The sequence below is a fragment of the Alosa sapidissima genome, chromosome 13 (assembly GCF_018492685.1).
Source record: "Alosa sapidissima isolate fAloSap1 chromosome 13, fAloSap1.pri, whole genome shotgun sequence".
Lineage (NCBI taxonomy): Eukaryota > Metazoa > Chordata > Actinopteri > Clupeiformes > Clupeidae > Alosa > Alosa sapidissima.
In genome coordinates this window covers 28350596-28368369 of record NC_055969.1, presented here as the reverse complement: position 1 = coordinate 28368369, position 17774 = coordinate 28350596, and the positions used below count along the sequence as shown (strand labels likewise).

General features: G+C 40.8%; 1 protein-coding gene across 1 annotated transcript; it reads right to left on the bottom strand.

Annotated features, from left to right (window-relative positions):
• Window positions 1-1872: 1872 nt before the first annotated feature.
• lman1 (lectin, mannose-binding, 1) lies at window positions 1873-14030 on the bottom strand. The gene is made up of 13 exons (XM_042058939.1): window positions 13809-14030; window positions 13034-13188; window positions 12198-12305; window positions 11854-11915; window positions 11367-11466; window positions 10721-10844; window positions 10393-10451; window positions 10047-10179; window positions 9586-9773; window positions 8355-8425; window positions 4319-4484; window positions 2598-2719; window positions 1873-2471 (listed from the first exon to the last, which is right to left on the bottom strand). Exons 1-13 carry the CDS (start codon window positions 14014-14016, stop codon window positions 2435-2437), a joined length of 1533 nt encoding a protein of 510 aa, XP_041914873.1. The 5' UTR covers window positions 14017-14030; the 3' UTR covers window positions 1873-2434.
• Window positions 14031-17774: the final 3744 nt, after the last annotated feature.

Below are 17774 nucleotides of genomic sequence, written 5' to 3'. Positions count from 1 at the left end.
CCTTAATCACATTACCTAAGACAGGGGCTAGCCAATGTCCTGCGGCCAAATCGTCCAGAGATTTACCCATCCATTTATACTCCTGAGCCCAGGGAGGGAGGGAGGGAGAGAGAGAGACAGAGAGAGATAGAGAGAGAGAGGGAATGGAGGGGGGATGGAGGGAAGTGGACAGGGAGCACGAGCAGGGATTATCCCACTGTTTATCTGCTAGGGCTGTGTGGCTCTTCCCCTTGCCCATTGTCCAGCCCTGTGAGGGGTGCTGGAGAGTGCAGTGTGGGGGAGAGCCCACTGTGGCCCCACTCCCCACTAACGCATGTCCACCTCCGCAGGACCACAGACCCCTCACATCACACCACATCCCCCTCTGAGTGCAGTGGAGGGGAAAGCAGACCCAGCCGGAGCCAGCAGGCAACAAGTGGTGCTGTCACGATCTTTCTCCTTGCTCACTGAGCCAGGGTATCAGATGTGAGCATTACTGCACATATTAGTTATGCATATTAATTGTGCTTGTCTGAGAAAGCATCAGCTCTTAAATGTATGGCCAACCTAAATGCGTAGATTGATTTTGAGGTTGTATAAGGTAATGAAAAAATTGTTCTCAAAATCCATAGATCCACAGGCCATTGGTATATTATAAAAGTTGTAAAGAGTTTTCAGATCTACAGTGTATGGTGGATAATGGGAGGAAGGCTAACATGTCCAAATCTGAGCCACTAGCATTATTGATGGTTGATAGCTGCTTACAGTTAGGATGTATTCAGTTGCACCACTCTGCAGCTGACCCTTCTTCAGTGTTATTAATTAGCTCGGCACCAAGCCTGGTCACCAAGTAATTATCACAACAAATAACTACAAACATGCATACGGTTTTGGCAATGTATTAGAAAGAGCATTTATTATAGATCATCTGATATCTGAGGTGAAGTTATATTATTTGCACATCCATAGGTGGCATAGTGGCATTCCATCAAATTGGTAAATGTGCAACACACATGTGCAACACACTATTCTAGTAGCCACACAGACTGGGCTGTTCTTCAAAGCATCTCTTTTCTGCCCTTCGAGCAGGATGGCTCAAAGCTGTGTGTACATGTGTGTGAGAAAGAGAGACCGGTTGGAAAATATTGCAGCGTGCTCATGTGATATTGTGTGCCAGTGGTTGGCGAGTGTAACAGATGTGGCAGACTATTTATGGCAAAGCCATGGTATATAATCCCCAGTGTTGATGGGGGGGGGGGGGGGTCAGGAAGTCAAGTGTATACTGTAAAATATACACAGCAAGTATTGTAGGATGATAAGGGTATAGGACGATGGATAAGAGGATGTATATTTGAAAGTAAGGAGAGGAGAGAGGGGACACAGATGAAGACATCCACTATACTGCTATTCAGAGGATGTTTCACCTTTTTCTAACATCATCCTCCTCCTCAATTATGATATATTCTCATTTGTGCAATCAACTCTTCATTCTCAGAAAAAAATACAAATCCAACTGAATGATTGTTTCTGGTGGACATAAAAGTACTCAATATCTTTGGTCAGATAGATTTGCTCATACCCTCCTCCACAGTGAAAATGGGCTACATATTGTAGATTCTATATCCAGAGAGTAAGCAGCCTTTCCCATAGTACAGGTCTTGACAGTTTGCTTGCCAACTCCACAACTCTTTAAAATCTGAATGTACACCGACTACAGTATAATTAAGCATCCATTAGCAAGTACCAGCAGACCGATGACCAGACAACATCACAACATAAAGAGGCAAGCACCTTGCAATGTTGTAGGTGATGTTATATTTCTCTCTCTCTCAAGTTCGGATGTATTAATATACACACCTGTGATGTGATTACAAACAGTCAACAAACAAAAGATCTGGTTTGTGTTCAATTTATGTAAATAATTATTTTTCTTCAAACACTTCAATCATACAAAAACACACATTCAGAATATTCAGTCATGATTGCGATTGCCAATATGGCGGTCACATGCAAGCCTTATTTGCCACAGGTTTCAATGTTTGAGACGGGACAGTGGTTCAATTCTTGAAGGCAGAGCTCACTGTGAGCTCTGCTTCAATTCTTGAAGGCAGAGCTCAGAGAACTGAAAAATAGACTGGGGAGGATGAATTTCCATTCATGTCATCTCAGCATCTGAAAGAATATAATACATCTAATTCTTTGAGAATCCTAATGAACACACATTCATTTCAGAAATTACTCATTCACTCTGTGCATTTCAAAGCAAATTAAAACTCAGGAATTAAAAAAATGTCTCTCGAGGAAAATACTTCAGTTTTCAAGTACAATAATTTACCATTTATGAACAAAACAAACCAGCAATTAACAAAAAAAAAAGAAAAGAAAACCATTAACAAAATAAACAACACTCCCTTATGTCCACAATGTGTGCTTGGATGAGAATAGTGAGATGTTATCAAAAGAATTTCTTGGCAGCTGCCTCTTGTTGACTTCTGTGAAGGAAAAAGAGGAAAGACAAATGTAAGCAGACGCTATCATCAGTAAGAGGTGTATTACTGTGTTAAACTGCTTTAATGTGTCATTCCCTCAGCAGAATTGAACGTCCTGCCAATTCATACCTGTACATAATGTATCCAAAGAAGAGGATGGACTGGATGACCACAAACACCACAAAGTGAGTGGTGGACAGACAGGAGGGCATAGGGGGCATCTCTGGACATTTCACCTTCTCACTTGGACCCTGGGCACCGAAGGATAAATACCACAACGTCAGACAGATGCTAATCCCAGACAATTATGCTAGCCTACATGTGATCAAAGTGGCCAAATCCTTTCCCTATGGCGCCTGCAAAGCACTACACGTGTAACATTTTAACTTACATGTTGTGTGTTTCTATTTTGTGAGTATAAACAACTGCAATAGTAAATGATATAGCTACTGTTGTTGACAGTAAGAAACATTGTGCAGCTTTGTTTATTGACTTGTCAAAGGTTTTTGACACTGTTAATCACAGGTTACTTCTTGAAAAACTAACCTCTTATGGTCTAGATGAAGTTTCCTTTAAATGGTTTCAAAACTACCTCTCTAATAGAACACAGTGGGTAGATGTGACGGGATCAACCCCAGAGCCATTGAGACTAAATAATGGTGTTCCATAGGGCTCAATTTTGGGGCCACTGTTGTTTACATTATATATCAATGACATCTGTGCTTCAATAGAAAATTGTAGAGTGCATTTCTATGCAGATGACACAATCCTTTATGCCTATTTACTAGATTGAGAAAGTGTGACCTTTAACATCTGTTCCCATTTGGCTAGATAACAAACTATCATTTAGAACACATGTGCTTGATCTCACAAAAAAGGTAAAAATTAAATTAGGCGCACTTTATAGGAATAGGTATTGCTTTTCTTTAGAAAGCAGAATGGCCATTATTCAAGCAACTATAATGTCAGTCCTAGACTATGGTGATATTGTGTATATGCATGCAGCCCCTTCCACTCTGAAATCACTTGATGCAGTTTACCACAGTTCACTACGTTTTATAACTGGAGATGGGTTTAAAACTCATCACTGTAAATTATACCAAAATGTAGGATGGTCTTTCCTCTATGATAGGAGGGAAAGGCATCGCCTCCTTTTTGTTTATAAGGCATTACTGGGAAAGTTACCTTTTTACCTAACTTCTCTTCTGAACATGAAATCAATCTGCCACAATACACGCTCACAGGGTTTTATATCTCTTCAAACTCCTCAAATTAAATCTGAATTTGGTAAATTAGCTTTTACATTTTTTGCATCTAATAAATGGAACAAATTGCAAGAGTTATTGAAATTAGATAGGTTTGTGTCACTAGACCAATTCAAGGGTATGATTGATGATATGGCTGTTGTACGATGTTCTTGCTTTGACTAATATTTAGACCTTTTATATAATTATTATTATTTATACATTCCCCTTCTTTTCTTTCTATTTATTATTATTATTATAATAAATATATTGTATCTTTTTATTGTTCTTGTTTTGTTATTTTGATTATTGTTGTTGCATGTTTTGTAACTCAGGGCATTGCTGTAAAAGAGCTTGATGCTCAGTCAATTTCTCCCTGAATAAAAAACAGTTGATGATGATAAAATAATCATATTGAGGATACATCATGTTAAGGCAATTGCCTATCCCATTCCTCATAATGATGACATGCTCATATGGTAATACATTTTTGTACAAGAGAAAGTCTTGTGTAGGGGTTAATTCAGGAATTCTATACTTCTATCATCATATTAACTTTGGCATGCTATGCAGATCCACTCCTGCTAGATATTATGGTTTCCTTACTGGATTTTTCTGGATGATATGCTCAACGTTTCTCTTGACCACGTGCAGGTGTTCCTTGATGTCGTTGAAGTGCTGGATGGTCTCGTAGCTGCTCAAGGCCCCCCCAGCAGCCTGCTGGACATGCTGGGCAGATTCCACCTGCTTCAGAGAGGCTGACAGAGAATTCCTGGGGATGAGGAGAGCAAGAGGCCAGTGTCAGGACAAATGTTTAGACCATTCTCTGACTAGCCTGGAGTCTTATTACTTTATCTTGTATACTAAACAAAAATGTAAACACTTGTTTCTGCTCCCATTTTTCTTGAACTGAAGTAAAATATGCAAGATTTCTTACACACAAAAGGCGTAATTCTATAAAATGATAAAAATCTGCGTTATTGAGAACTTCACTTTTATCCACCCCACATGTATAACATGTCACCATTTTTGTACAGGCAATCTCCAGAGCCTGTGAACTGAATGTAATGGTGAACTAGATGTCGCTCAGTAGAGTTGACCACACTTGTGAACAAATAATATTTTTGTTCAGTTTATTATATGCTTGCTCATTGTGGTACTGAAGATAAGCAGAATTCTGTTTTCATGAAATAATCCTTTTAACCTGCAGGTTTTATGGTTGTCAAGTAACACGTACAATTTTTACTTTATTTTTCAACTTCAAGAGCAGTGCCACTGAGTCACATAGTCAACTGAAACCATACTATTTCCAAACAAAGGATAAATTCTAACATTATATCTCAGAGCTTTTAATCAGTCTAAGAATAAAAGAATCCTTAATCTCCTTTTCTATGGTGTGCCGATGCAATTGCTCATCTGCCAACATGACATATCATCTCCTTGTGCTGTCAACACACATTCTCAATGAAATGGGCTCCACTGGAGAAAGCTTTATGGTGGCTAGCAATGAACAGACACAAAAGCACACAATTAAACATCTTAGACAAAGATGAAGTAGAACATGCTCATTTATCAGTGCTCAGTGCCGTCACCTCAACAAACGAAAAAGCCACCATGAATATTGAATAAAATGCTATGAAGTCTCTCTGCAGACACTAACAAGGACTTCACAGGGGTAGCGACACTTACAAGGTATGAACTCTGAGAAAACATGAGAGTGACATCCTGCTGGCATAGCAGTGCTGCTGGGCCATTAGCACCCTGGTGGTTGTGTAGCTCAGGGGGGCTGAGAGGTTATGTTGCCCCTAGTGGCCTACCAGAGTCATGGCACAAGGAACAATTTCCTGACAAAGCATTTCTAATCCAAATATCACAATGAAATACCCCAAACTAATCCCCTAAGCTTTTTCTTAACATTCCCTAAAGGCTATACATCCTTCAACAGACTCACCCCTACATTAAGACTAGCATGATTGCTAAATTAATCACTCTGAAATATGTTCTGTCCTTCTGAGACCACCCCCAGCCCACCTCTACCACCACGGAGAACACACATTTGAAATTAGTACGGCTTCCCCAAACACAATCTGGAACAGTCCTTTACTGACCCGTCCCCCCACCCGCTTACTGTAACCTGACACAATGACCCATGTTTCTGATTTCTTTTGTCTAGATTACCAATGATTAGTGATACAACACAGTTTGTACAGCATAGAGGAAACTAAATGATCAGAGATACACTATTCATAGCTGAGCCCATGTCTCATGAAAGAGTATCTTGCAAAGTGAACCATTTTAAATATGCAGGGAAGGATTGCTCCTGAAATCAATGGTAGCTGAGAGGAATTTCTGTGAGTTCTGAGCAAATATGGCAGTGGCATCCTAAAACTGTAATCTCCAAGGGTCAGCTCAAATATGGGATGTGTATTAAAAGATGAGAGATTTAATAATTTAATGACAAACACAACTTAGAGTCAAGATCCTGCTGGTGATTAAATTATATTTTCTGATTGCACACAACTACTGGCATTCTTCTGCCCACCATCTATCCTCTAGAAATCTAAGACGATTTCAGAAATTAAATCAAAATAGAAAATGTTTGACAAATGAAAGAAATTGGAGAGACATAAGCAGGCAGTCCTTGGAGACCAGCTCAAGCAAGAAAGCAATCAGATGCAGACCATGTTTGGTGCTGTGTATGAAGGATGTATTTAAAAGCCACAGTCTAATCCTTTCAGGGCATACAGCACCAAGACATGTTCTTTTCTTCCCCTGACAAATGTTAGGGCACTGAGGGGGCCAGCACAAGCAATTTCTGAAATTTGTTTCTCAAGAGGAAAAAAAAAGATTATTAGACATAAATCTCTCCAGAGAAACAAAGTGAACATTTATTAAAACCTTCATCTAATCTTTATCTAGGAGGAGTGACCCATTTAGCTGGCTAAAGCCTTTTTTGCAGAGTAATTTTGCAAGGGGCTAAGATAAGTCAATATCATAATTCACTTTTCAAAACAAGGGTCAAGACTCATTTGCTTTACATAATCTATAGGATAATACAGACCCATCATGTATTAATAAAGCATTGTGGAGGAGATTCTGCATATGAATGAATTCACACTAAGCAAGCTGATGAGGCTAAAAGAGCAATCACTTGTACATTGATTGATAATCAGTGTCTATACTAATTTAATCAAGTGGCAATTCCTTTGCATTTGCAGATTTGTGCCTTTTCCAGTTGTCTATGGGATTACACAATGCAAAAGACAGCCTATGTGATGGCCCCACGGATGACTGTTGATTGTTTAATCATGATCCAGAGAGCAGCTGACTGAGGGCATCTGCTACAGACGCCCAGAGGTGCAGAAGTGTCAGAGTGTTTAAAGATGCCTTAATACACTAACGATTTGTGTCATGTCCTAACCAGCCGCTCTCTCAAGGCCAGCTAAGCGATTTCAGGACAAATTGATTTTTTCTTGAACTGCAGTCATGACCAATTTTCAGGGAAAAACTAAATGTTGCTTTCCGTGTTAGGATACATCACTTGAGAACAGAGTGTAGGCCACCTTATAATCTCTGCTGTGTACAAACATACAGAAAGTGAACTTAATTCCAACAAAAACAAAGAATGCGATGACTGACAATCACTTTAGTAAGTAATTGATTTTTATGACATTTAGGTCGAAAGACAGTAAACAAAGTCTTTAGGTATCTAATCCTGACTTTGTGAAGTTTCAATGTATTTCTGTCTGATCCATCAACTGTATTATCCGACATAATTTGTATTGTTATAAAATCTCCCAGTCAACACCTTTGCTTTGAAGATCCTCAGATACAACAACAAGTCTAAAAAAATATGTTATTGCTGTTAAGTCAAAAACAAGAGCTGACGTCAGAAATACTGTATATTTAATCAGGCTTAGGAAGAACCACCACGGCCAGGTCTTCACTGGAGCTTCAAGGTCTCAACTTACCATTCAGTCTTCTAATCGGAATTATCCACAGATCATATGAAATCATTGTCATCTTCTCACCATGAGGCATAGTAAAGAAGCAGCACAAAAAACTAATCGTGGGTGCTTGACTTGGCATTGGGCTTAGCTCACTGTGACAACACCACACTTCAGTTTTTTGTAATTACAGACGTGATGCCCCCATGCCCCCACACTGCACTTGCCACAATGTTCTCATGACCAAATCACAGCAAGAGTCTGGCAAAGAACCCAAGGCCAAATATGGTTTATGGAAGAGATTAGGGCAGAGAAGGTTGTTCTCCCAGTGGGGGGCTTGTCCAGCATGAGGGAGAGGATGCTAGAAGGCAGGGGGATGGCAGGGGAGGGTTTAAGGTATTACAACAGGAGACGATCCCCATGTCAGATGGCTCACAGGAGAAGGAAATGAGCAAAGAAGCTTGATAATGGGACAGGGCTCCACACTTCTCAACTGGGTGGTTTACCAGATTTACTCGTGGGTTTACCACTGAGATTTAACACTTTATTGCCCTGGATTTCCCCATTGTTTGGTTGGGAAATTAGGCCTTCATGTCTAGCCCCATCTGGGTCTATGTGTGCAAGCACATGTCTCTGTGTGTGTGTGTGTGTGTGTGTGTGTGTGTGTGTGTGTGTGTGTGTGTGTTCACACTCACCTCATGTCATTCAGGCTGTTCAGAACTTCACGTTGTGTTGTGATGATTGTGTCAATGTCTTGACTGGGAGCCTACAATGGGTCATCATTGAGTTATTCCATATTTAGTTGCAGAATATTTCATTTTTCACTTTTGATATTAGCTGGGTGACTGAGTATATGATCACATACATTTCTGTCAATGTATTTACTGCAATGTGTGCGAGTGAAAAAAAACAGAGGTCCTAGTATTTTCATCTGGTGGTGCTCGTAATGCCAACACAGACTTTTGCTCCCTAGAACCTTACATCAAGCAGTCAGCAAGAAATCTAGGCGTCATCTTTGATTCAGATTTTAAAATGGAGAAACAAATAAACTCTAGTCAAATCAAGTTTCTTGATGTTATCTGAGGTCAAGCCCTTTTTATTTTTAACAATTTTGAAAAGGTGATTCATGCCTTCATTTCATCACGCCTTGACTATTGTAATCTTGAATTTCCCCTTGAGGATCAATAAAGTATCTATCTATCTATCTATCTATCTATCTATCTATCTATCAAACTATCTATGCCCTCTATGCTGGCGCTAGCTGTTCTTCCCTAGCCCGCCTTCAGCTAGTCCAAAAAGCAGCTGCCCGTCTCCTGACTGAAAGCGAGAGCACATTACCCCAGTGCTTGCTGCCCTTCACCGGCTTCCTGTTCGTATTAGGATTCATTTTAAAATTCTACTATTTGTTTTTAAATCTTTAAATGGGCTCGCACCTTCTTATCTGTCAGAACTTTTAAAACCACATGCTCCATCAAGGGCACTTAGGTCTGCTGACCAAGGCCGCCTTGTACCGGTAGTCCCACCATCAAGGTTAAAGAGCAGGGGGGACCGGGCTTTTGCAGTAATTGGTCCTAAACTATGGAATGAGCTCCAACTACATATAAGATTGGCTTCTTCTTTGCCTGTTTTTAAATCACATCTTAAAACTTACTTTTACTCCCTGGCTTCTAACTTAGTATAAGTGCTTACTCAATCTATTTTATTTTCTATTTTGTACTGTTGGTCTTTTACATAATTTACTGATATGTTTGTTTGTACCATTCCCCCTGCTCTTGTGTGTTGATCATTCATTATCTGTCTATCAGGTTTTCTCAACTTGTTCTTATTGTGCAGCACTTTGGTCAACTGGTGTTGTGTTTAAAATGCTTTATAAATAAACATGACTTGACTTGACTTGAGTAGGGGTGAGTAGACACGATGCCATACCTGGCCAGACTGGGTCTGTGCTCCACGTTTGGACACCTCGTCGGTGAGGACGGACACGTAGCGTCTCTGCTCGTCCAGGATCATGGCCAGCTGCCTGTTGAGCTGCTTGATCTCCAGGTGAATGCGGTTCTGGCCCTCAAACACCTGCCGGATCTCACGGTCATTCACACTCTCATACAGGTCATCAACTGTGCGGGACAGAGACGGGAAGGAGCCTCAGCCAAGCGGGATCATGGGAACACTAAATACATGACGGGTGCTGACTGATGATTACGATGCACAGAAAAATAAGATGGAAGGAACGATGGAATGCATGAAAAATGCAGATGGTTTTACAGACACACACATAACAAGGAAGATAGGAGAAAGGGAACACATAGAGAAAGAGAGAGTGAGAAACGGAGAAAAAGAGAGAGAGAGAAACAGAGAGCCACAGAAGCGAGAGCTGCGCTCTGACTCACCGGGTTCTCCCTGCACATCTGGGTGCTCCTTCTGGAACTCCTCCTTCTTCTTGTCCAGCTCTTGTTGGAAGTTCATAAACTCCTCCTGGTATTTGTCCTGCTCTTCTTTAGGAATTTCTTGTTCAACTGGAGGCTTCACTCGAGAGGGGGGAACAAAAGGAAGCACAGGACATTAAGCTATCGCGGAGAGCTGCATGAATCGCCTCACTGCCCCCCTCCCCAACACAGACACACACACTTACTCACACTCACACACACACACACACTCACTCACTCTATTCAGCCTGGAGAACAAGTAGGAAATCTGAGGGTAGTTTTTTTGACGCTGTTCTAAGCAGAAACTCACCAATTGTTGACCAGGCTCTGTTAGTCGGAACACAAGGAAGGACAGGACATCATGGTCGTCTGGGAAGGGAAACAGGGGAACAAACAACAACAAAAAAACAGGGGAACAAACAACAACAAAAACATTTAAATTCAGTTATCAGTGAAATGTGCAATCACAGGATCATTTTGAACTGAACAATTAAATCAAAAGAATCATATAAATATTACTTTAATTGTCTGATTGGATATTCTATCCTTCTCAGTAAAGCATGGTATCTCTCTACTGGCATGGAATGAGGGTAAAGTGCACGCTGCCTTTCTAAGGCCAGAGCACAATGGCACCTCACCTGCTAAACCTCCAGTAGCTGCGGAGATGCCAAAGAAGCCCTCTGCCGGGATGACCATGTTCTCCACACGAGCACAGAACTCATAGTCTTCCTTATCCGGGGTGAAACCATTATTGATCATGATCTAAGAGAGAAGAAAATGTGTAGTTAAAAACACAGAATAATCTGGATGGTGTTTGTACCCTCCACCCACATGCTCCCTGCGATGTTTGTCCCACAGCCAGGATAATAAATTGAGAACCACTATGCTAGAAAGACAACCATATGAATCAGCACTTTGGCTCTTAAACCAGTGTTTCCCATACATTGACTTATTTGTGGCGGCCCACCACAATATCAACATTGACCACCACACAATGATTTTCCAGGTTGTACTAAATTGTGCTTAAATCTGGTTAGCATCATAACCACGCTGTGCTAATTGTTAAAAACTGTTGTATTCAAGTTCATTCTGCAAACCAACCACCACAAATGGAATTTAATTCTGTGGGAAACACTGTAAACAGTTCCTTATGTTCTAATCCATGAACTGGCCTTGACATTAGCCCATGACCTGTGCGGGCTTGACATTAGCCCATGACCTTTACTTCCACATCATCTCTAGATTTGACCTAGGAGTGTTCATTTAACCAGCCCTGATAGATACCGTTAATGTCTTCTTGTAGTAAGTGATTTTGGCACGGACTGGATAGGGCTTGTTTCGGAAGTCCCTTAAGCATGTGCCCAAGGACTGCGTTGTTCCGTCACTGCAAAAGATCATGGAATAATAATTACAACTATCTGACCTAGAAACACAACCCTGTAAGTATTGTAATATTTCAGGGCTCATCTAGTAAAATGAGTGACACAGCTTTCCAGAATGAGTAGTCATTAATGGTCTGCATTTTAATTGAAAGTGGTGAGAGACAGGGAGTAAGACTGGCAATATATTTATGGTGAGTGAAATCTGTGACAGCGCTGGGGCCTACAGTAGAGCACAGAAGTGATTTAATGCTTTCACTGCCCCAGGCAGATTAGGCCAAACAGGGGATTATTCCCCCCTCCCTGACCACAAATAATCATATTTTCTAATCTTCTTTAAGTTGTGAAAATTACTGTGATGATGTCATAAAAAGGAGGAAAGCTTTACTTACTTCTGATGGTCGTAAACAAGGTTTCCATTGTTGCCAACGATGACGACGGCGGGGTTATTTTTCTAAATATCATTGTGACGAGAGAGGGAGGAAGATTAATCTCTATTTATTTACCTGCTCACCTTTTCCGCCCAGACAAATACTGAGCGGATGATTAAGATTATATGCTCCCTTGGCATTGTTTACATACATAATGCCCCCATAAGCATATTGTGTTTTGACTGAACTTTAAATAGAAGGTAAACAAGCAGCATTTGACCAAACAAGTTATTGAACCATATATTGCAGACAAATAACAGACTATCTACCCCTTTAAACATCCCAGTGTAAAGATGGCTGCTTACCTTTCCATCGTTGTCGAAGGAGTCAAAGAAGATCCCAACTCCATTCCACTGGTCGGCTGCACCATACACGGGCCCAGTCAAGCCCTGGCCTGCTGTGAACCACATTGCCTGTGGGCACATGCACACACATTTATTTAAATCACACACCTTTGTGGTGATGAAATGCTTGTGCAAGCCTACGCTATGCAGGCCTATGACACATTCTTCTTTCCTTCTCTTTCCCTAGCATGAGCTGCCTGTGTCTGTGTGGCAAGCTTTAACATTCAGGCCCAGCAAATGTAGTTAAATCAATATTTCACCCATTTATCAGCCAGCACCTTAATAACAGCTGTACTTTGAGCAGTGAGACAGAAACCATACATAACTCAGAATATTTCTGATGAACAAAGGTCTTAATGGGTGCTGCTTTTACCATCATTATACGTTCCCTAAAAGTGAGAAATTATTTATATATTAAATAACAACAATAATGAATATATAAATGCATACTGTGTTTTGTTGGGTTATCATTTCACACAAAAACTTCTTTCAGCGGGTTAAATAGTATTGAATAAAGGCTGGGTTAAATAGTATTGGATAAAGGCCTCCTGGCCAAAATGCTTCACTTGACTCTAATTAAAATGACATTCTCACTCAATTCTCAAAAAACCTGAGAAGTAACAAAGTCAGGGAAATAAGCATGATTATCAAAATCACCTGACTGCTGTTAACTTATAAAGCAAACGAGTGATCCTGAAAAACAATGCACAGACTACAAACAACGGCCAATCAGGCATGCAGCGCAGGTGCACTGGAGCTGTGCTGGAGAGGGAGAAAAGAGGGTCCAGTGTGCTCACCAGACCATCCGCTCCCATCCTCCCACGGCCGGACACTCGGAAGGTGACCTCAGCCTCCCAGTGCTGGAAATTGATCGTGTTTTTAGTCCACACCGAACCCTTCTGACTCCGCAGTGATGGGGTGATGCGGATTTGGTCTGAGCTGGGGATGGCATCTGGGAACAGGAAAGCAGGGAAGCACAGATGAGCCAATCCATAGAACAACTAAGCTGTGGCCAATTTGTGGTTCTACATGAGTGAACTCGATAATTTTTCTGCACATGTAAGCTTCTTCACTGTTGACACTTATGACAGCTACTTTTTGAATTGTGAGATTCACTGAAATAATGGGAATGTAGGCCTGAATGTAACTGCTAGGCCTACTTGTCGCGATGCTTTGACCATCTGGCAATAGGCTTGTTTGTTTTAAGTTTGTTTAGACTAAAAGTCACTCGCAGCTGCGTGTCAGAAGCAGGTTGACTAGATAATGTGGCTCTAAAGTAACATGTGCTAACTCACTAGATTCTATCACACATTACCCTCCCAAATCAGGAGAGCCTTGCCAACTCAGATAAGTCTGCTTTATCTATAAAGATTGTATACAGTTTAAGTGGGACAATCCTAATGGGCGAAGCATGAAATAGGAAATATGCACTCAAGCAGCACTCAGACTTTTTTCTTCACAATAGGCTTCTATGATATTCGGATTGTAGCAAGCAAGTCAATTCTCTTAACAAGCATCAGTGAGACATAACGGTGACAGAGCAACCGGTTTGGCTAGCTGACATAAACTTACTTCCAGTGTGAACCCAAAAGGGAACGCTGCCGTCGCTTTGAGACAAGTGCGGTCCTTTGAAACTATACTTGTATTCAAACCGTCGATGTGGCGTGTCTTCGCCTGTCGAAGTGCCGGCAACTATTTCGGCATAAATAGGACATAACAATATAGATACTATTAATAAATACACATCAGCAGTCAGGCACTTCGCTATGGACACCGCCATCTTTCAGTTGCACTGCTGACGTAGCGTAGAGGGGAGAGGATGACGGGAATGCCTGAAGGGCCAACAGGGCGCTCTCTGATTGGGTGGACATCTGACAGCGGCTGTTTGCTGGAAGAGTATTTCACAAGCTAATTTGCTCTACTGGCCCCTTTCCCTTAAATACAGAAGGTTATTTTGTGTACTGTCACACATCCAAATAGCATTTTGCTAATTCAACACAGACACTGATTCATTGTTTCGTAAATGTAGGCTATCTGAGTTTCATTTGGAATTCATGGACTCACAGCCATGTTTCAGGTGAGGAATAAAATTGGAAGTTAAGGAATCAGAGCTAGGCCTATATTTCAAGGTTTTAATCATGCATACTAACCTAAAATCATGAATCTTTCAGCCAAGTCAGACAACACATTGTTATACAGTCTGCAACTATTTAGGCATGATTGTATTACCAAATATGACTGCAAATCCAGATTGACTGCATTTTTGAAATTTTAAACTACAATTTTCACTTACAATCTTCAATTTGTGTTTATGGAAATGTGTGTGTATCCATGCAGATGACACAATTATTTAATGCACCTATAGCACTTGAGAATGTATATAGGGCCAGGCTAAATCAAAGTCTAAAGGCTCTAGTAGTATAGTCAAATTGTAGAAGTTCTATCTGGCCCCCATTGGCCCCCACCAACCACTTCCTGCACTCCAGACCTAACCTTTGACATTGAATAATAAAATTGAGCAAGTGGGGGAAACTAAGCTTCTTGGCGTTATGTTGGCTGTATAGATCCATACATGTGGATGCATAGATTAAAAATATTATTGCAAAATATAACAAAATTGGGAGGAATATGTCCATTACAAATTTGCCTATAAGGTTGTCTGCTTTTCTAACACCTATCTTGACCAAACAAGTTCTACAGATTCTAGTTCTACCTTGTTAAGACTAGAATGGTCAATGGTCAAATGCCGCTAAAAGATTTAGGCAAACTGTTACTCCAGAGCAGAGCAGAGCCTTGCTTTTCAATACCCACCAAGGTCATGTATAGCTTGACTCTGGCTGAAAGTTGAAGAAAGACTGATAGCATCACTCCTGACTTTTGTGAGAGATGTTAAATTTGCTGAAAATCCCTGTTACTAAGTGTATAAACGTATACTCAGTTCTAACAAACAACTGCCACATGGACTCCATGCAATTCCTATACCTAGAACACAAGCAATACAAAGCACAGTACACTGAGCCATGGTACTGTATCAAGACATGGCCTTACACCTGTAACCAACACATTAATATGAATACATGAATTGATGAATTAATATGAATTTGTTCTGAGATTTCACTTTGTATGTCTATTCAGTGCATATAAATCCAATGTATTTCAATATTCAACTGAGTGAGAGAGAGAATACAGCTAAACATTTTTTTTTTAGCTGTTCCTGTTTTTTCTGTTGTCATTATATAGGGGGGCAATTCCATGGAAAATATGTTTTTTGTAACATCCATAACGCCAATAAAATGTGATGGTATGGTATGATGTGAATGATTACATGAAATTTGAGCATTTGCTATTTTTGGCTGAAGAATGTACATGAGAAAAAATGCACAAAAAAGGAATGTTATCATTCACATCATACAAATGCCAAGGCATTTCACTGGCGTTATGGATGTGACAAAAAGTTTATTTTCTGTGGAATTGCCCAGTGGTGCCTTGCATCAGCTAATGGAGATCCTAATAAAATATTATATATATAAACTATTCATTTACCAAAAAAAAACGCCATCTTCAGAAGACAAATAGCCTACAAAACATGAGAATGGTTCCTCTCTGGTCATTAGAGGTAGAAAGTCTCTATGTCTTGAGCCAGGCCTACCCTCATCACTATGACCCTGAACGCCAGGTCAGACCCAAGCCTTCATCACTCTTTTCAAAGGAGAGTTGCCTTGGAAACAAAGACTTCTCTCCATACACTGTTTGATTAGCAGCTTTCTCCTCTTGTTCGTGACCCTGTAATTACTGTCTAAATGAGCCATTTCCACTGAAATACTGAGTCGAGCCAATCTGACACATGCTTTTCAATGCCCTGTTCAGATGACATGATCCCTGAAGGTGTCTCTGTCCTGGCAGGGCCCAAAGCTCCCAGTGGGTGGTGAGGCTCCATGACAATCCCCTTGCCAATCACTTTCAGGCCCCTGGAGAGGGTGCTAAAAAGAGACGCACAGCACCCTGACCCTGCTGAGGTCAGACACTAATTCCATGCACTTCCCATGTTTAGTGTAAGAATATTATTTTTTTTACAAATTTAGTGGATTTAACTTTCAAGATTTCAGGGTTAAGGTTAGGGTTAAGGTTTACTACATTCTGGTCATATTTTTACAAAACCTACAATCTCAGCATCTCTTTGTGCTATGGTATAATTACGTAAGTGTATTAATGATAACAAAATAATAATGAATCCTCTATTTCCTGTTATTTTCCTGCACAGACACTTGGTACTGGACATGCTTGTGAGTGTTCTCCAAAGAGAACCTTGCATGTTGGCATCATTAGTCTCAGCCTGAGTGGTAATTGAGGTCTCTGTTCTTTGTGTGGAGTTCATTAGGAAGTTAATTCTCACAGTTTGTAGGAAGTGCTGCATTTGAATGACAAAAGAGATGCAAATAGCACCCCCAGGATTGAGACAATGGAACCTGTAGGAAACGAATGGATCATTTAGAATCTGAATACAACCACAAATTAGTTAAGACAAATATTTGGCTTGTCAATTACGCAGCACTGTTCCTTGAGAGGTTGAGCTACTCATTGCTGTCTAATAAACCCCCAAACAAAACAAACAAACAAAAAGAATAAAAAACAAAAGAAGGAAAGGGAAAATATGCACTGAGCATGTCTCCTGAGTGTGTGCACGGCAGCATATCGTAATCAGCTGAGGCCACGAGTGGCTTTCCAGCTCACAGTAAGACTCATGTGGGGGCGCTGAGTCAATGAGTCCCCCTGACCACATTTCCTTGGGCTTCGCTCGGTCACAGCATCCGCCGTTTACACAACAAAATCAGCACAAAGGCCAACAGCATGGGAGGAAAGTGGTGTCAGGGAAACAGCATATCCCCTAACCTGCAGTGAAAGGTGCTTAATCACTATTGCAATCACAGCCTCTCCATGAAAAGAGATTACGCATGGTGTTTATCTTTGTTTGGTGACAGAAAGACAAGATCCTTTGCAAAGGGTATCTGCTTTGTTTAAACAAGATGGGTGTTTGTTTTCACTAATTATGGTAATTAGTGTCATATTCAAACACATATTGATATTAGCCTATTGTGTGCATGGTGTTTATATTTACTACATTATATTTTTATATTTCACCTATCTATTTCTACGCAAAGTGTTTTGAAGCAAGCGGCTCAAGTTCATATTCACTGGTGTCCCTGCCAACTGTAGCAATGTAGACATTAGTGTGCGATGCATGAAATGGTAGCTGCTTACTTTTTTGCTGTGTTAGTGTGTGTGTGTGTGTGGGGGGGGGGTGTCTGTTGCTCTGTGTGTGTGTGTGTGTGTGTGTGTGTGTGTGTGTGTGTGTGTGTGTGTGTGTGTGTGTGTGCGTGTGTGTGGGCGCATGAGTGTGAGCACACATGCAGTTCTTCTCACAAAGGGCGGCACATAAAGCTAACATGTGCTGCACTGTTTGTGTTGTGTGGGAGAGGACTCCAACAGTGGCCCAGAGTGGGCCAACATGGCCGTGTGCAGAGTGGATGCTCATTGTAT

Bases quoted from the DNA above. Each gene is read 5' to 3' on its own strand.
- lman1 (XM_042058939.1), bottom strand. From the start codon at position 14,016: ATGGCGGTGTCCATAGCGAAGTGCCTGACTGCTGATGTGTATTTATTA. The intron at 12,306-13,033 runs GTGAGCACACTG...ATGTGCCCACAG, and splicing joins GGATGGGAGCGGATGGTCTG to GCAATGTGGTTCACAGCAGG. The intron at 10,845-11,366 runs GTATCTATCAGG...CTTCTCTCTTAG, and splicing joins ACTACAAGAAGACATTAACG to ATCATGATCAATAATGGTTT.